This window comes from Ambystoma mexicanum, chromosome 5q, assembly GCF_040938575.1.
Source record: "Ambystoma mexicanum isolate Mex_15411 chromosome 5q, UKY_AmexF1_1, whole genome shotgun sequence".
Lineage (NCBI taxonomy): Eukaryota > Metazoa > Chordata > Amphibia > Caudata > Ambystomatidae > Ambystoma > Ambystoma mexicanum.
This window is the reverse complement of record NC_090933.1, coordinates 778,066,172-778,085,731: the sequence shown is the minus strand read 5'-3', so window position 1 is coordinate 778,085,731 and position 19,560 is coordinate 778,066,172. Positions and strand designations below refer to the sequence as shown.

Genomic DNA, 19,560 nt, shown 5'->3' with positions numbered 1-19,560 from the left:
GGGTCTCTGCCGGCTTGGCCAGAGTCGCCGCGATCGCCTCGATAGAGGCCTTTGCCTGCTGGGTAGGGGCCTTCACCACCTTAGGTGCGTCCCAGGCCTTCTCCTTAGGGGGAGGGGCGATGCCTCGCTCCCCCTCTCCCGAGATCGGACGGGGCTTCTCCCGAAGCTTGCCCGGGGTCTCGGACTTCCTCTTCCTCGAACCCGAGCACTGGCTCGTGGTTGACGGTGCCGGGGAAGGTGCGCCCTGCCTGGCGACCGAAGAGCCCGACCTTTCGGCGCTCCCAGAGCCAGCGGACTTGCGGCGCTTGGCCTGGTGTTGGGCCCCTGTCGCTGGGGCGCCCGCACAGGACTTAGAACCCCGCTCAGACCCTTTCTTCTTCCTCACTCGTTGAGCCCTTCTCCAACCAGCTGGCGGGACGGGATCGACGGTCCCTCATGGTCCGCTCCGACAAGTTCTTGCAGAACTGGCAGTCCTTCTCTACATGAGTCTTGTCCCCATGAAGACAGAGGCATCGCGAATGCTCGTCCTCCTTAAACACATTCTGCAGCCCGCATCCAGGGCAGCTGCGAAACAGCTTGGGTCCGGGTGACGAACTTGCGTCCTGGGCCATCTCGAAGTAGGCAGCAAATCTTCTGGAATCCTCCAAAAGGTTGATTTGACGAAATCTTCACCCTTGAGGGGCGTAGGAAAATCCCGCAACAGGTATTCGTTAACGGGAGTAGAAACGGTGGAGCTTGAGGCTCGATTAACTGAAAAATGCGAAAATTCACCTGAAAAAGCGCGAAAACGCAGCAAAAGCTCGAGAGCTAAGCACGAGGACTCCCAACACTTGAACGTGCGGTAAAAATCTGAAGATGGCTGCCAGAGGCGGGGCTTAGGGAGATAGCAGTCATTGGCTGTGGTCAGTATGACGCAGAGATCAGTGATTGGTTACTGCTACGAAAGACAGATCAGAAACGAAACTGATACTGATTTTTCTTTACCGAGGATTCCCAGCCTGACGACGGGGAATATTCATGAGCATGTGAATCCATGCCAGACCCCATGCTGGAGAAATAGTGTTACTCCATAAATAAATATAACCATTTATACAATGTGTACCGGAGGGGAGCGGGTACATATTGCCAAGTTTGGGTCTTATGATGAGGAGGTTCAGGTATGGGTATTGTGTTGTGGGCTGGGGGGGCAGCATATGTTTATAAACACAGCTTATGTTTGGCTGTGAGAACGAAGCCAGATCCCCCACCCCCCGGTTGAACAATGGCTCGGCTCTACCAATTAATTACCAATTAATTCTCTACCTTCAACAACTCTTTGGATTGGTCTAAAACTAAAGGGATGAGAGGAGATGAGCCTGCTGTCAAATTGCAAACGTGGATACGCTTTATCTGGGCTCAAATCCCAGATTTCCTATTTCACCAATTATATTATTCTGTGAAATCATTTTACTATGTCTGGTATGTGGGAGAGTTTCAAACATACATGAAAGACACAAAGGAGTGTGGGAGCCCCTATACTGGGAGCGAACAAGGGTCAAAAACCCTGTTCTAGGGCATTTCTTCCATTTAGGAGGGCCCACAACCACGTTTTAGCTCACTGCGCCCTTCACAGAGGGGAAATATCCATTTGCACATCAGTCTTTGTCTCACCGACAAGGGTAGTCCAGCATCTAAATGCTAGGCAAACCTCTGAACACGAGTACCATCAGCAACCCCAGACCCGTGTTTCGGTCTAGTTAAGCTTAAAGACTTGATTGTTTGACTCCAGCCACCACTATGTGAGTCAGGGAAGCGAAGGGACATTGTTTACCACGGTTTGGGAGAGTAACGCCAGCTTTCCAGCGCCAGGACCATGGGTTTCCCCTAGGAATAGGCTCATCAGTACCCAAGACAGTTTATCGACCTCTGAAATAAATTAATGCTCGACTTGCTGAGCTAATTGGGCAGCATTGTGAACGTTTTAGAATCGTCCTAACCTGTAAACCATTTGAAGAGATCTCACAGAAGAACACAGACCACAACGATTTGAAACCATTTTCACACATTCAAGTACATTTCAGCATATGTTGTTGTAAAGAATAAAGATGAGGCATGAAGGGGAGCCTCAAGGACCTCCCTCGCCTCATTTGATATACTTCCAGTACTTGTCAAAATGATGCTTTTCTTAGATGGTAAAAGCACATATATGATAGCCATACATAGATATGTGGTTATGCCTAAATATTCATAAACGGACAACTCAAATAGGAAAAAAGCAACACAGGCAGAAGTGTTAAAATTAGGCATGTGATGGCAGATGCATTTTATTTTGACCTGCACTTTCAGATCTAAAAATTAAGTAGAAACAGTTAAATATATTTGCTAGTTTTGAGCAATCTGTATAAAAACAACCTGATTTTACTTGTCAAGTCTGAGAGGTTTGCATTTTATTTCCATTGCACGTAGTCCCATTTCTGTGGATAAAGTCATTTGCTGTGATAATGTTTGAGATGCAATTAACTAGGACCAGCAATTACAATAAGATTATACTGTATGAAGTACTCTGTTGTATTTAAAAATAAAAAATATCATAAACAGGGCAACTTTCAAATCATATGTAAAACATTCATTACTATGAGTCACCATAAGGAATCAATGCATGATAAAAAATATGGGTCTACATATTACCTCATGTTAAATCTGTGTTGACTGAAATAAACTGCAAGTACAACTGATCTTCAACACCTCTGTTATGTTGATAATTTTAAATTGGTCTATCAGAAACAATTCAAAATAATCCAACAATTAAACTCGTAGCATTAGTTTGACTATCAATTCTTAGTGGCTCTAGTCTGTCACTTTACTGGTTTGTAAAATGGCACATGAGGCTAAGAACCATAAATACCCATGACGAGGTAGAAGGGATGCAACTGAAACAGACTGCAATAACTAAACAACAAATTGACATTTTAAGAGAATGTCAAACAATAAATTATAAAAATGAATGTGTAAATATTCATAAATTATAATATTCAAAATAATTTTGCCCTTGAAAGGCAACTCAAACAAAAAGCACAACAATTATGTAGTGTACCAAGTGTATATTTAAATTTACTGTATGCAATCCAACATCAATTTGGTCATAATTTATCAAATATACATAATGATTTAAATAGTTAAAGAAAATTAATTTTAACAAGTAAGATATCGTGTGACAAAAGTAAAGTAATATAGAAAGTAAATTCAGGTCCAGTTTCTAAACATTAAGTGAGCAGATTCCCAATAAAGCAGATTTTATGTCAATTTAATATATTATATATTTATAAATACTTCCTTTTCTACCAATCAAAAGCAATGAACATAGCGATAGATGGGGTGGAAAATTGTTATAGCCAGTACATACATATACATATATATATATATACACATATACATATATCTATATATATATATACACACACACACACACACAAAGCAACACATTATGAAAAAACATTATTACTATCGTCAGCCAAACAAATTATAAGTGTGGACCACACCGGAATTACAGATTACCTGCAGTCCAAAAAATGAAGGATATATTCTTACAAATGAAACCTAGATCTCAAGCCAAAACGATTCTGACATGGGTCAATGTTGACACAGGGTCAAAATTAGGCATCAGCTACATTATTATCCGTAATAGTAGAACGTCATAACTTTTATAATGATGGAACATTTGTGCTTCTCACACTTATCACACTAGGGACATTTTAAGGGGTAACACACACACACACCTCTGAATATACACCTAGCAGTGACCTTACCTTTAATGTCCACACAGCTAACCTTATCATTTTACCCCAAATTAGAAAATAGGCAAGTCACTTTAATCATACTACCCTGAAAATGGGTTAATCCTCAACTTCATACAGTACTTTCCACACAAACATAGGTATTCACATTTTGTAAATGCTGAACACGTATACTAAAGGAGACAATGCCTGATGTAGATACCATGAACAAAATCACCCTAACTTCAGTATAAGCTAGTGAAAAAAGGGAAAAAACAACCAATGAAACTCTCACAGATTTAAAAAAGCGTTACAAAAATGATCTTTTTTCATTTTATAATACAGCAGTAAAGAAGGGTTTCAACCACCTCCCACTTAAAAAAATAAATCACCAAATTGTTACCCAACTCTAATAAAAACTGAGGTGAATTTTTTGTATGTGTGAAAATATGTAAAATAAAGTCTGGATTCAGGGACCTGTGCTGGAGCAGAGGCAGTAGTTACAATAATGAGCAAGAAGTTCAAAAGCAAGAAAACGAATGTCATTAGATTTCTGACCATTCAACTCATCGTATGTGGAGGCACTACCAAATAAAACAGATTGTGAAACTAAACCAAATAGAGTTTACACCCGCATAATCTAACATTTCTGAAATAAATAAATAAAAATATGGAATATATAGATATTTAAAAAGAAAGTCATACAGAAATCTATATCAAGGGCACTTGAATTGATCAAAACATTTCGGATGTGTAAAATAAACCTTATGCATGCCATTTTCACTTTATAGAGCTTTTTTTCCAGCTAAGTGAAAAGGAAGATTAACATTTGCAAACTACCAAAACATATTTGTTATATTATATATCATTTTACTCAACACCTGTCACCTGGACCAAAATAATAATATGGCTTTCAGCAGTTCCTAGTGTTTTTGATCGAGGTAACAAATATAAACGTACAATCCATTTGAATGTCCAATTCCTTGAAAATTGCCATATTGTTACCTACTCACAAAATGCTGCCCAACAAGAACAATGAAAGCTTAATGGGACTTCCTGTTGCATTTAATGCACATTCATCCCTTGATTAATTTGCTCTTTTAGAAATGATGTTGCCAACAACTCATACATGTATGCATAACTTACAATAAGTAGTTACCGAGCTTTCATAGGACCTATTCACCTATATCCTTTAAATAATAAAAAATACTCTTTATTCTTTGATTGAAGATGTGAGGACTCTAATTCAACCTAAAGGTTGTAGCTGTACAGTCCTGTGCAAATATCATACAAAATTGGTAATAATCATTTTTGCTAATCAGGCTTTGAAACCCTACAGTTTTCACAGCAAATCAACTACCCAAACAGCACTGTACCATAACCTGCAAACCATCAGTTCACAAATTGAACTGTAATTTTCATGTCCAATCACAGTACTGTTTTTTAGCCCGTTAATCATCAATAGTCATACAAACATCAGCTGATTGTTCCCATCGAGATGGGTCATTTGATTCTTCCCATCGAGAAGCATCAGCTGTCTCTTCCCATCGAGATGGGGCATTGGGTCCTTCCCACCGTGGTGGATCAATCTGCTCTTCCCACTGAGATGCAGTTTGCTGCTCCTCCCACTGTGATGGGTCAGTCTGGTCTTCCCCGTCTTCCACAAGGTCGTCATCTGGATCTACAGTTTCTACAGCATCATTTTCCTCAAATTCCTCATCCCTTGAAAAATCAGTATCTTGGACTTGGTCCACTCCATCTTGCATTCCAGGTTGAGATTTATCAACACATTCCACACAAACGCCATAGCGTCGAGATCCATGTCTTATTCCAACACTTGCTGCTAGCATAAATATCTTCTTACACACCATGCATTTATATTTTTTATCTTTTTTATGCACCTAAAAGTAAAAAGTAAACATTAGTTAGGGAGTTAAAGACAAAAGACTGTACATAGCTTTGCAATAATTATGTGCTAAAGAAAGCTCCCACATTATCCAAAAACATCAAAAGGATTATATATGAGGAGTCTTCGTTTAATAAAAAATAACATTCAATTGTTTACTTTGTCGATCACAGGGACGTCAGTAACCTTGTTAGGAAATACAAATCTTGGTTGTCAGGATAGATGAATGGATAAAATTATCCTCCTATTGACTTAAAACTTGTAATCCAGGGTTCTTTCAAACAGTATGTGAGAACCACTCTGCTGGGTGCAAAGTATGGTTCAAATAGCTATTTTTAAATAATCTGTGTGCTACAACCACCGCACATTTCTGTGTGCATGTATGTGCCAATTGCCTCCCGTGGGAACACTGCGCTGACAATTTGCTTAATTTTGGCCAATGTGAGAAATTGGTATTTGGCAGACTGATGTTTTGACTAAGAACGCCATCGAATAGGAGCATAATTACACAAAGAAAACTTTAGATTACTGCTAAATCCTCTCAGTCTCCTATTTGGAATATTCAGTATAGTGACAACAAAAAAAGGGCGAAGGAAGAATGCAGCCTCAAAAAACAGTATTAAGGAAAACAATTGCTAAAGAGCTCCATATCCAAAATGAACCTTAACTCTTGAGAATGCATTCAGGCCACAGTGCCTGCAGAATGCATGTACAGCAGCTGGAGCAGAGACAGACAGTGGCCCTCATACGGAACAAGTTACTTACCTGTAACTGTTGTTCTCCAGCATGGGTCTGGCATGGATTCACATGCTCATGAATATTCCCCGTCGTCAGGCTGGGAATCCTTGGTAAAGAAAAAAAATCAGTTTCATTTATGAACTGTCTTTCTACTAGTAACCAATTACTGGTCTCTGGGTCATACTGCCCCCAGCCAATGACTGCCCTCTACCTAAGCCCCTCCTCTGGCAGCCATCTTCAGATTTGGTAGCACGTACAGTGGCAGTAGGACCAAGAGAAGAGCCGCAGAGGGGTAGGAGGGATGGTTTGCATGTGAATCCGTGCCAGACCCATGCTGGAAAACAACAGTTACAGGTAAGTAACTTGTTCCTTCTACAGGATGGGGTCTGGCACGGATTCACATGCTCATGAATACAAGAATACTTAGCAGTACACACATGCACAACCGCGGGAGGTGGCAAGGCTCAATATTAAGCATATCAACAACTCAACATTAAGCATCTCTTACCTCCTCACCAGGCCCACCTTCAGGCGAACCGGTTGCGCAGCACTGCTTTGCAGACTCAGGACTCCTCCCTGGAATCCCAGTCGATGCAGTAGAATAGCGTGAATGTGTGCGTCGACCTCCACGTAGCAGCCCTGCAGATGTCCAGCAGGGGCACACCAGACATTAATGCTGTGGTACCAGCGATCGCTCTGGTTGAATGGGGTCTCGGACAGCCGGGCAACGGTCGGTTTGCCAACCGGTGACCGTGTATGATGCAGCCGGAGAGCCATATGGAAATGGAAGCCTTCGAGAGGGCCTTCCCTTGGTCCAAAATTCACAAACAACTGTGATGTCTTCCGAAGGTACTTTGTGTGGTCCATGTAGAACTTCAGCGCTCTAGCCACATCCAGCGAGTGCAAAGTCCTCTCAGCCGGCGACGGAAAGAAAACAGGTAGCACCCAGGGCTCGTTGAGATGGAAATCCGACGGCACCTTGGGCATGAAGGAGGGGGTGCATCCTCGGCACTACCATCATCTGATGGAATGTCAGGTACGGCGGTTTACACGAGAGGGCCTGGATCTCTCCCACTCGTCGTGCGGAGGTGATGGCCAAGAGAAACGCAGCCTTCTACAACAAGAACTTCAACGGTGCCGCATGCAGAGACTCGAATGGCGGCCCCATGAGTCTGGCCAGCACCATGTTGAGCTCCCACGCCGGGACCTTCATCGGTGGGAACGATTGGAACAGTCCTTTCATGAATTCCTTCACCAGGCGATGGGACCACAGAGATAATTGTCCCGGAGTTCTGGTGTAGCGGGAGATAGCCGCCAGATGGATCTTGATGGAGGCATGTGCCAGTCCAGCCTTGGCCAGCGATAGCAAGTATGGCAGCACTTGAGGGGCCGTAATCCGTACAGGGTTAATCTTCTGTGCACGGCACCAGACAGAGAACCTCTTCCATTTGTGTCCATAGCACTTGAGAGTCGAGGACGCCCTGGCCTTTGCAAGTACCTTCTTGCAGTCCGCCGGGATATCGTACCCTCCAAACTCTAGTGCTGCAGGAGCCAGACCTGCAGGTTCAACGATCCTGGGTCGTGATGGAGGATGGCGCCCCCTTCCCTGGCGGGAAGATCCGCGTCCCTCGGAAGTTTGACCAGAGGGGACGCGGACATGTCCAGAAGGTCCGGGAACCAGATCTGCCTCGGCCATGCCGGTGCAACGAGGATCATACTGCACCGGGACCGTCTGAGTTGACTGACGAGTCGTAGCAGCAATGGCAACGGGGGAAACGCATACAGGAACAGACTGTCCCAGGGGAATTAGAAGGCATCGCCCATGGTCCCCAGCTGGGGAAACCTGCTGGCGAACCTCCGGCACTTGGTGTTCGTCGCTGTCGCAAATAAGTCTCTGGGGATTGCCCCATCGTCGGAATAGGAGATACACATGATCCTCGTGGCATGAGCGTAGCTCCCCGCTGAGCGAGTTGGCAATGGTGTTCTTTATTCCTGCCAGATGGAAGGGTATCAGGCACATCCCTTGGGCGACGGCCCAGTGCCACAGGTCCTGCGCTTCCTTGGATAGGGCTTGGGATCTGGTGCACCCCTGCTTCCGGATTTGGAACATTGTGGTGGTGTTGTCGGTGAAGATCCTTACCACCTTGCCCTTGAGGGACGGGAGGAACGACCCGAGGGCCCAGAACACGGGTCGGAGCTCCAGGACATTGATGTGTAGCGATCTCTCCTCTGGGAGCCAGAGGCCTCTTGCGTGGAGAACGGCGGAGTGCGCTCCCCATCCCTCGAGGGAGGCGTCCGTCGTCACCGTTTCCTGATGTGCCGGGGTCCGGAAGTCCATGCCCGCCGCTAGGTGCGTGCAGTTGCCCCACCACCGGATTGTTTGTCGGAAAGTCTTGTTGAGAGAGATCCTGTCTTCGAAGCTGCCCACCACTTGCCTTCAACAGGCGTCGAGGAACTCCTGTAGGGGTCGCATCCGCAGCCTGCATAGGCGCACGAGGTAGATGCACAAGGACATCATGCCGAGTAGGGACTTGATGGACCTCACCCTGGCCAAGTTCATGGTCAACAGCCGTTGTACCTTGCCCAAGATGGCTTTCGTCCTCTCCTCCGACGGTGAAGCCAATCGCGCCACTGGGTCGAGCCTGGGTCCCAGGAACAGGGCGACGTGTGATGGTACCAGGTGGGATTTCGCAAAGTTGATCGAGAATCCCAAACCTGTGAGAAGTTGGACGGTCTTCGCTGTGTGATCGACAGCGAGTTCTCTTGACCCTGCTCGGATGAGCCAATCGTCCAGGTAGGGGTAGACGTGGATCCCCTGCAGGCGCAGCCGCGCTGCCACTGGTGCTAGGCACTTGGTGAACAACCTGGGCGCCGACTTCAATCCGAAGTGAAGGGCCTTGAACTGATAGTGTCGCCCTTGGACCACAAATCACAGGAATTTTCGATGTCCCTTTAGGATGGGGAAGTAGGCATCCAAGTCCAGCGATGATAGGAAGTCGCCTTCCTCCAGCTGCCCCAGCACATGCTGGGGGGTGACCACCTGGAACTTCTGGGACTTGATGTACTTGTTTAGACGATGAAAGTCCAGGATGGGTCGCCACCCGCCGGTCTTCTTTCGGACGAGGAAGTATCGTGAGTACACTCCGGCACCCCGGGGCCTCTTTGGCTCCCTTTCTTAACATCGCGAGTACCTCCAGAAGTAGTTGTGGGACGTGGTTTTCCTTTCTGGCCACAGGTGGAATGCGGGGACACCTCTTTTGTATTTCCAGGGTGTGCCCGCGGTAAGGGCATCTAGCACCCAACGGTCGGTGGAGATGAACTCCCACACACTGATGAATTTCGCAAGCTGGCCTCCCACCGGGGTGCGTCGGTGGGGGCCCGACGCCAAGGCCGGTACAGTCCTGTTTCGCCACGGCCTTGCTGACTTGGCCTCCTTGGCAACGGCGACAGGATCCTCCTGTCTTGCCGCGTCCTCTGTAGGCCTCCAAGAGGAGCGGGCCGCTTGGCGGTACAACGAGGAACCACCGCCGAATTCTTTGGAGGCACCTTGTTTGCCTCCAGAGCCCCGAAAGGACGGCCGTCGCTGTTAAAGAACACCCAAGGCCCGAGCCATCTCGGTGTCCGCCTTGATGGCCTGCAGTGATTCGTCCACTGTCTTGCCGAACAGGTTCTTTGCGTCGAAGGGCATGTCCAGAACCCTGGTCTGCACGTCCTGGCGGAAGTCGGTGGCCTTGTGCCAACCGCGCCGGTAAACACCGTTGCCCATCTGATGAAGGCCGGTGTCGGCGATGTCCTTGGCCACCGTGATGGCGTGGTCCGAAGCCACCTCGCCTTCCTGTAGGATCTCCAGGGCCTCAGCCCTCTTGTCGTTCGGGAGGCAGTCTAGCAGGGGAGCGATCTTGAACCACAGCTCCCTGTCGTAGCATGCCACGATCGCAAGGGCATTGGCCGCTTTGATCGTGGTCGCCGCCGACGAGATGACCCGTCGTCCCATGGCATCCAGCTTCTTCCCCTCGCCGTCCGGTGGGGATGTTGAAGTTGATGCCGTCGCCCCTGCCGCTTTCTTCTTGGCCGCCGCGGAGACCACCGAATCCGGGGACGGACTCCGCTCCTATGTGTCTCAACATAGGAGCGGAGTCCGGGACCCGGTACTTCTTCTCGTACCAGTCCCTCCTAGCAGGAGCCGTGGACGGGTTCTTCAGGAGCACCAGCCCCTCGTCCCAGATGTCCTCCAGTAACGGGATTGAGAGGACATGCTTCCTCTTGGCCTCCCGCTGTTGGTAGAGGAAACCTTCCTTCTTCTGTTCTTCGGGGCAGAGCTAGAAGAGCTCAGATGCCCTGGCGATCATGGCGTGGAAGGAGCCAATTTCTTTGGGGGGTTGGAGGTGGAGGTCCGAAGAGGTGTTGAAGGGAGGTCCATTCCGTCACCACCATTGTAGTCTGTCCCTGTCATTGCCGTCTCCATTCCCGTCTCGTCCCTCGGAGGAGGGGATGGGGGTGAAGGCTGGAAGGAGGGAGGAGGATGGACTCATCTCCGCTTGCCAGGCGGGCTCCCCGACGGACCAGGCCCCGCTGGGCCGTCGGTGGGGGGTAAGGGTATCCTTGTCCTCATCTCCGTGCACAGGTTCTGTATCGCCATCGGGATAGCTCCTGAGTTGTCCTGCGGTAAGGGTACCGGCTGCAACGGGACCGACGGTTGGGGCGCGGGGTCCTCCGCAGTCTTATCTCCCTCGTCGGCCCCCATCGTTGCTCTCCTTGTCTGGATCCTTCCTGTGGGCCCTGGATTCCTCGAACTTCTTGTCCAGGATCCTTTGGACGCTCGCCAACTCATCCTCAGAGGTAGTATCCGTGTCCGTTAAGGCTATCGCCTCCCCCTCTTTTCCATGCTGGGGTTTCACAGGGTTTTCTCGATAGGCAGAAAAGATGATTCCCTCTGGAGTGGCAGGGAAACTCTAGCCTCTGAAGTCGTCTCAACAGGTTTCGCCAGGGCTGCCACGACTCCCTCAATCGAGGCCTTAGCCGGGTGAATCAGGGCCTTCACACCTTGGGCATGCCTGAGGCCTTAACTTTGGGGGGAGGGTCACCGCCTCGCTCCCCCTCAGCTGAATCCGTCTGGATCGACCAGGACTTCTCCCAAAGCTTACCCGGGTTCTCAGATTTCCTCTTCCGCGAACCAGAGAGTTGGCTTGTGGTTGATGGTGTTGGTAACAATGGGCTCTGCCTGGCAGCCGAGGAGCCCGAACGATCGGTGCTCCCGGTGCCCGCGGACTCACGGGGCTTAGCCTTTTGTTGAGCCCCCATCGCCAGAGCGCCCTCAAAGGTCTTAGAAGACCACTCAGATTTCTTCCTCTTCTCACCCGCTGCTGGGCTCTTCCCCTCCAGCCAGTTGGCGAGTCGAGTACAACAATCCTTCATCGTCCGTTCGGACATGTTCTTACAAAACGCACAGTCCTTCTCCAAGTGCGATTTGTCGTTGTGAAGGCATTAGAGGCGCCCGAGAGTGCTCATCCTCAAAGACGTTCTGAAGCCCGCATCCAGGGCAGCTCATGAACAGCTTGGCTCCAACAGGCGTCATGCTTCCCTTGTCCTGGGCCATGTCCACGCGGGGTAGGCATCAAAGGTCTTCTGGAATCCTCAGAGAAGTGGAAACACAATGAAAAATTGCCCTTGAGGGGCGTAGACAATACCAAGAATGGATCCCTGTTGATCTGAAGTGAAAACGGTGGAGCTTCAGGCTCGATTGATCGAAAATATAAGAGTAAACTCTTCAAAAAAACGCAAAATGCAGTAAAAGCTCGAGAGCTACAGCACGAGGACTCCCAACACTTGAACGTGCGGTAAAGATCTGAAGACGGCTGCCAGACGAGGGGCTTAGGTAGAGGGCAGTCATTGGCTGGGGGCAGTATGACCCAGAGACCAGCGATTGGTTACTAGTAGAAAGACAGTTTAGAAACGAAACAAACAGATTTTTTCTTTACGAGGATTCCCAGCCTGACGACGGGGAATATTCATGAGCATGTGAATCCATGCCAGACCCCATGCTGGAGAAGTTTGTTGGTATGGTATCCTGCTGGGGGATTGCTCGTATTATCGCACTGGTAATACCAGCTGTTTTTTGCCAGTGGGGTTGCCAGAGTTACCTCCAGCTCTTGGCTGGTGGTAAAGCAGGCAACCCCACTGACAAACTAGTAGTTTGGCAGTTCAGGAAAAGTGACGATAACGGAATTACTGCCACTTTTCCCCACCCCGCCAAACTTGGAATGAGGCCCTCTCACTCACACAGAGGGCCGGTCCAGATGAAGTCCACCAACCATGCTTTATTTCTTGTGGAATGAGCATGGATTTTAATTTGGAGTGCATGAAATCTGGAACTGATGGTGATTTATACAGGAGCTAAATCCAGCAAGAATGGCTGTTGAACAACATTGCACCTAGAAAAAAAGCACATTAAACAAAAAAAGAGCTTCTCTGCGCTTGCTCAAATCTGTTATGAAAGAAGGGGGGCGTCCTGCCACATATTTCTACACTCACATTAATTCATGTACTTTTTTTTTTTTTTTTTTCCGGCCAATTCTTTGGTGGGGGCTTTCATTAATTAGCCCGTTCACAACCTTAACAAAGATGACCATCTGCTGGTATCATCATGCAAATACAATAACAATTTTCTAGATCAGGTTTACAGAGCATTTATTATTTAGCTTGTAAACTATTTTTTCAAACAATTATTTCATCATTTTCCTTTTTTCTTTGGTCATTATTCACATAACACATACAATAGTGCAAACACATATACCTGTTTGTAAATGGCCGAAAAACTAAAAAAAATGAATTAATGTGAGTGTAGAAATATATGTGGCAGGACGCCCCCATTGTTTCATAATTTATCAAGCCCATAGTCCTGCGACTAAATCGGGCTATCGTTGTTCGAATCTGAACTGGGAAAACGATAAAGAAATCATCACTGTAGTGACTATCGTACTCCTAGTCCATAGTCCCCTTTCAGCCATACTTTTGGGACATTCTGTCCTTTGTGACGGGACCAGAGCACTTTTTGAAGCATCACAAATATTGCCCTTTTATTTTTACCCTGGGCCACTGCGCGTGGCTCTAGGCCCGCATTCCTGAAACCCGCCCAGCGTGTCGTCCCAGAGTCCTTTTCTATCGCCAAAGTCGAAGGACAATTAGCAAAGATAGGGAACCTTTAGAGGGGAAGGTTGACAGGAGTATGGAAGAAAGAGGACTATGGACTAGGAGTACGATAGTCACTACAGTGAGTAACTTTGTTATACTCCTACGTCCCGTCCCCTTTCCTCCATAGTTTTGGGTGATTCACAAGCACTGAATATTAAAAACTGGTGGATGGAGAATTCCCATACCGAAAAAGGTTTTTAAGCACTGCCTGACCGAACTGGGTATCAGTCCGGGAGCTGAAATACAGACAATAGTGCTTACAAAAGGCTAAAGGTGAGGCCACCTTGGCAATGGTTTCCTACGGACCCTATTTTTGAAAAGCAACAGCCGCAGCTTTTCCCCTCACCAAATGCACGTGGATACCCTTTGGGGCATGAAGGCCTTGCATCCGAAATGCACAAAGCCACCCAACGTGAAATGGGGTTTCTTTATGGTTACCAAAGTTGTGAAGAGCTTCTGAAGTTGCTTGTCCTTTGTAGATAAAACTTAAGCGCTCAAAATTGTGTAAGACCCTTTCTGCGTCTGACTCCGGGTCCGGAAAGAAAACAGGCAAGGAAATATTCTGGTTAATGTGAAAATCAGATACAACCTTTGGAAAGAAAGAGGGGTGTGTGCAAAGGTTAAGAATGGGTGCTCGATAGAAAGAGTTTGTAACTCACTTATTCTCCTGACCGATCTGCTAGCCACCAAAAAAGCCACTTGCAGGAGAGGAACTAAAGCTCTGTAGTCGCCAGGGGCTCAAAAGGCTTGTGACAGAGCTTCAAGGACTACATTTAGATCCCTCTTAGGGTGAGGTGATTTGACCGAAGGAAACCAATGAAAAAACCCAGCGATGTGCAGTTTTGTGGTTGGATTTGTGAGCGTAAAAGAGCAAGCATCCATGCCAAGGTAAGCCTATGGCAACAAAATGTGGATGCCAGTAGCTGCTAGACTGAAATAAATGAAAGGACACTGTCAATAGAAGCCTGACGAGGATCGAGCTGCTTGGCAAGGCACCAGTGACAGACACAGAGCCACTTGCTTTTGTATTAAGCTCGTGTCAAAGGTTTGCGTGCTGCCTGGATGATACGCATATTGTCCTCCAAAAGACAGAACTTCACTAGGGAGTTGAACTCAGGAACCCTGCTGCTAAGCTGAAGCATTGTGGGGATGGATGCCACACCGGTTTGCTCTGGTACAGAAGATTGGGAATATGAGACAACCTGATTGGGTCTATAGACAGATACTGAAGCTTTGAGAACCAAAACCTGGCTGACCACCACAGAGCTAGGAAGAGCAGAGTGCAGTGTTGACCCCCCTGAGTTTCAAGAGCGCCTGATGAATCAAGGGAAGCGGAGGGAAGGCAAACGCTCACATGTTGTCCCATGAAATCTCATGAGTATCTCCATAGGAATGCGGACCGACCCCCAATCTGAAAGCATACTGCAGAAGCTTTTTGTTGGCAGATGTCACAAACAAGTCCACCGTCGGAGTGCCCCACTGTGATAAAAGCTGGAGTAGAACCCTTCCGCTCATCTCCCACTCATGGTTCGCCAGACTGGCGGCTGAGAGAATCCGCTGCAATATCTTTCCAACCCGGAATATGTACTGCTTGTAGCCAGATATATTTCTGTACAGCCCATTCTCAAATTCTAATGGCTAGGTCTACAAGTGGTGGAGCCCTGTTACCTCCCTGTTCGTTCACATAAAACATTGCTAAAGAATTGTCTGTGCGCACTCAAACTACTTTGCCGAAGATGGGCGGTTAAGTTCACCGTCTGAGTGCCCCTCTGTGAAAGAAGCTGGAGCAGAACATTTTGCTCATCCCCCATTCGTGGTTCGCCAGACTAGCGGCTGAGAGCATCCACTGCAATATTGTTCTGACCTGGAATATGCACTGCTTGTAGCCAAATATCTTTCTGTACAGCCCATTCCCAAATTTGAATGGCAAGGTCTGCAAGTGGCTGAGCCCTGGTACCTCCCTGTTTGTTCACATAAATCATCACCAATTGTCTGTGCGCACTTAAACTAACATGTCAAAGATGTAAGGGTCAAACAATTTCAATGCCAGAAAAATTGCTAAGAGTTTGAGGTAATTGATATGGCAATTCCTATCCTGGGACGACCACAGATCGAAAACCTCTAGGTGTTCCAACCCAGCCCCGAAGGGAGGAGTCTGTTATTGGGACTTGTGGTGAGGGTTCCCAAAAAGAGGCTCCCACCGAGAGGTTGGTGGGGTCCACCCACCACTAGAGATATATACTCATAATCAAGGGGATTGGAATCAACTGGGAGTCTGGATCCAATGACTGAGACCAGTTTCTCCTCAGCACCAATTGGGTATACTTCATCTTCAACCTTGCCAGAGGCAGGGCTAACACACATGAAGCCATTATGCCCAGAAGCCTCTCAAACCAACAAGCCGACCTGTGGGATGAGTTGAGGAACAGGTGGCATGTGGCCAACAAATCTGTCATTCTGTTCTCCGTCAGAAAAACCCTGGCCCTGATGGTATCCCAGCGAAAACCTACGAAAATCAGGTCCTGAGAAACCGTCATTGACAATTTTCGCCAGTTCACCGACAGAGCCAGCTGGCACAACAGTTGTATTTTATATAGCGCCTTAAGGCAAGGCGCTTCACATTATTACAGGGAACAGCACAAAAATAATGATAAATTAATCAGAACATCAATTCTTACTGTTAGTAGGCAATCAGCAGCAATGAAGAAGATGAGTTTTTAAAGAAAGATGAAAGAGAAAGTAGTCAGTGATAGAGCGGATTGAGAGTGAGAGAACATTCCAGTGTAAAGGAGCGAGAAGCTGAAAAGATTGGAATCGGGACTGAGCACATGGAGGACGAAGGACACTCAGTCTGAAGAGACAAGAAGAGCAAAGGGAACGAGATGGGGAATAGAAGGATAAGAGTGCAGCAAGATAGTCAGGTGCGAGCTGATAGAGCGATATAAAAACTAAGCAGAGAAAGTGAAATTGGAGTCGAGAGTGAAAGGGTAACCAGCCAAGTGAGGCCAGAGAAGAGGAAATAGAATCTCGATAGGAGAGAAGACAGAGTAAATGAACAGAAGAATTATAGATTGATTTCAAGGGAGCAAGATGAGAACACAGGAGGCCAAAGAGAGTGGTAGAGCAATAGAAAAGACGTGAAAAGATTAAAAGGAAATGAGAAGTTTAGTGGCTTGAAAAGCGATGAAAGGAACATTATGAATATTATGAAGGTGAAAGTTGCAAGAACTAGAAGTGAGAGAAATGTGATGAGCAAAAGTAAGATTGGAGTCAAAGTAGAGGCTAAGGTTGCGGGCTGTGGAAGAAATAGAAAGATTAGAGGGAGGAAAGAATATGAAGGGAGGAAAGTATACGAAGGGAGGAGGTGGATGAGGAGGCAGAGTGTTAGCAGGGAATAATAGAACCTCGGTCTTCCCTGTGTTTAAAGTGGGGAAATGAGATGACATCCAAGCTTTGATAGCAGAGTGACAGGCTGTAAGGGTATGATGGATTTCAGGAGTAAAGGACGAGAAGGATAGAAAGAGTCGAGTGTCGTCGGCATAAAAGTGATGAGCGAGACCAAAGAAGGAAATTATAGCAGCAACTTGAGAGGCATATAGGGAGAAGGGAAAGAGGTGGAGATATCTGGCCAGCCCAGGAGACGGAGAAAGTTCTATCAGATAGATAAGAAGAAAACCAGGTAAGAACAGAACCCGAGACCCAAGGAAGAGAGATTCCAAAAGCAAAGAATCATTGAAAAAAGCAGCAGATAAGTCAAGAAGATTACGAAAAGAGGAGTGTTTAGAATAGCAAGCTGTAAGAAGAGAATTGAGTACACAGATTAGAGCAGTCTCAGAGTGACGAGGACAAAAACCAGGCTGGAAGCGTGGAAGAAGGGATAGATCAGTAACACATGATGAAATCTGAGAGTACACAAGGTGCTCTGAGAGTTTTGAAAGATAGGGTAGGAGGGAGATGGGACGGAAGTTAGAGACAGAGAATTTGCTGTCGTTTTTTTCAAATTGGAGATGATAGTTGAATGCTTAAAGGCTGTAGGGAAAACAGAGGTAGAAAGACAGGTGATGAAGAAGGAGACACAATACAGTATAAGAAGGGGGTAAACCTTAGGAATAAGAGCAGATGGAATAGGATCAGTAGGAGTTGCAGTGGGATGAGCTTTGGTTAGCAGTAGTAACATATCAGAGTCAAACTGGTGCGAAGCTAGAGATGAAAGCCGATGGAGTAGGAGAAGATGAAGGTACCACAGTTAAAGGGGGAGAATATAGAATATCTTGATGCACAGAGTGAACTTTGGAAAAGAAAAAGTGAGCGAAGTCAGATGCAGACAGGGTAGAATTAATAGAGTAACCGGGAGAAGGAGGAGAAAGAAGCATGTTAAAGTTTGAAAGAGACGCTTAGGATGGGCAGATTGGGTATTAAGATGATCTGAGAAATAAGCACGTTTGGCAGAAATGAGACAGCTGTCATAGAGGGCATGATAGGAGAAATAGGTAGAGTGATTAGAAAAGATCTTGTTTTAAGCCAACGCCTTTCCAGACGGCGGAGGAGACGTCACATAGCACAGAGAGAGGTGTGGAAAGCCAAGGTTGAGAGAGTTTACGAGTGGGCTGAAAAGCAGACAGAGGATAGAGTTGGTCGAGACTGGGGGCGAGAGATGATGAGCTAACAGATGCTGCTTCATCAGCACTGAGAGAAGAGAAGTTCATTGAGGGGGAAGAATAGTAGGAACAAGTTACTTACCTCTAACCATTGTTCTCCAGCATGGGTCTGGCATGGATTCACATGCTCATGAATATTCCCCGTCGTCAGGCTGGGAATCCTCAGTAAAAGAAAAAAATCTGTTTCAGTTTCGTTTCTGAACTGTCTTTCTCGTAATTACCATTCACTGGTCTCTGGGTCATACTGCCTCTAGCCAATGTCTGCACTCTACCAAAGCCCCTCCCTCAGGCAGCCATCTTCAGATTTGGTAGCACGTAAAGTGGCAGTAGGACCAAGAGAAGAGCCGCAGAGGGGTAGGCGGGAGGGTTCGCATGTGAATCCATGCCCAACCCATGCTGGGCCCACTGGAGGTGAAATGCATCACCCAGAGAACCGGGGCCCTGAACTTGACAGGATGCGAACTGGGGACAATTCTTGTTGTGCCAGGTGACAAAGAAGATCCATGTGGGGGTGACGAGTTATTTAGCTGTTATTCGTAATTGTCCGCTCCCAGCCTGCTGAGCCTGTCTGCTTCCAGTTTGCATTTCCCCCGGGAGGTGGACTGCCGTGAGGTAAATGTCATTTTACAGGGCCCACTCCCACATGCTGATTGCCAGTCTGCACAAAAAAGGGGATCTGGTGCCTCCCTGCTTGTTGACGTAGTACATGCTGGTCGAGTTGTCCGTCTGGATGAGGACAACATTGCCCCTGAGAAGTGGTAGGAAGGCCCCGAGAGTCAGCAAGATGCCGTTCAGCTCTAGCCAATTGATGTGGTATTCCCGCTCCCGTAGAGTCCAGGTGCTGTGGACCAAGTGATCGTTCCTGGTGGCTCCCCAGCCCTTGAGCGAGGTATCTGTGGTGACGGTGGCCTGCGGAGTGGGCGGTTGGAAGGGCTTGCCCATCCATAGGTTGCAGTCTCTGGACCACCAAGTTAGGTCAGGGTGGAGCGATGGAGGAACGTTGAACGGCTCGGATTGAGAGCCCCGCTCCTGGTTCCATGAGGCCGCGAAGTGCAGCTGAATCCTCCTCATCCCTAGTCTTGGGTGCGGGACGGCTAATAGGATTGCTGCCATTAGACCCAGGAGATGTTGGTACCACCATGCCAAGGTCACTTCTCTACTGAGGAAGTAGGCAGTGGTCCTCTTGATAGCCGAGATTTTGTCCTCTGAAGGAAATACCTTCTGGGAGCAAGTGTCCCAGATGAGGCCCAAAAATGTCAGTCTGCGTGGGTTGCAGCTGCGACTTGAGGTTGAGCGAAAAGCCCAGATTGTGCAG

At 47.3% G+C, this 19,560-nt stretch overlaps 1 protein-coding gene across 1 annotated transcript in view; it reads right to left on the bottom strand.

Annotated features, from left to right (window-relative positions):
- Positions 1–2,272: 2,272 nt before the first annotated feature.
- The window catches only part of ZBTB10 (zinc finger and BTB domain containing 10), a 438,082-nt gene continuing 420,794 nt past the window's right edge, over positions 2,273–19,560 (bottom strand). The window contains exon 5 of the mRNA XM_069621251.1: positions 2,273–5,653. Coding sequence (XP_069477352.1) covers positions 5,204–5,653 — 450 coding nt within the window. The 3' untranslated portion in view covers positions 2,273–5,203. The remainder of the gene's footprint in view (positions 5,654–19,560) is intronic.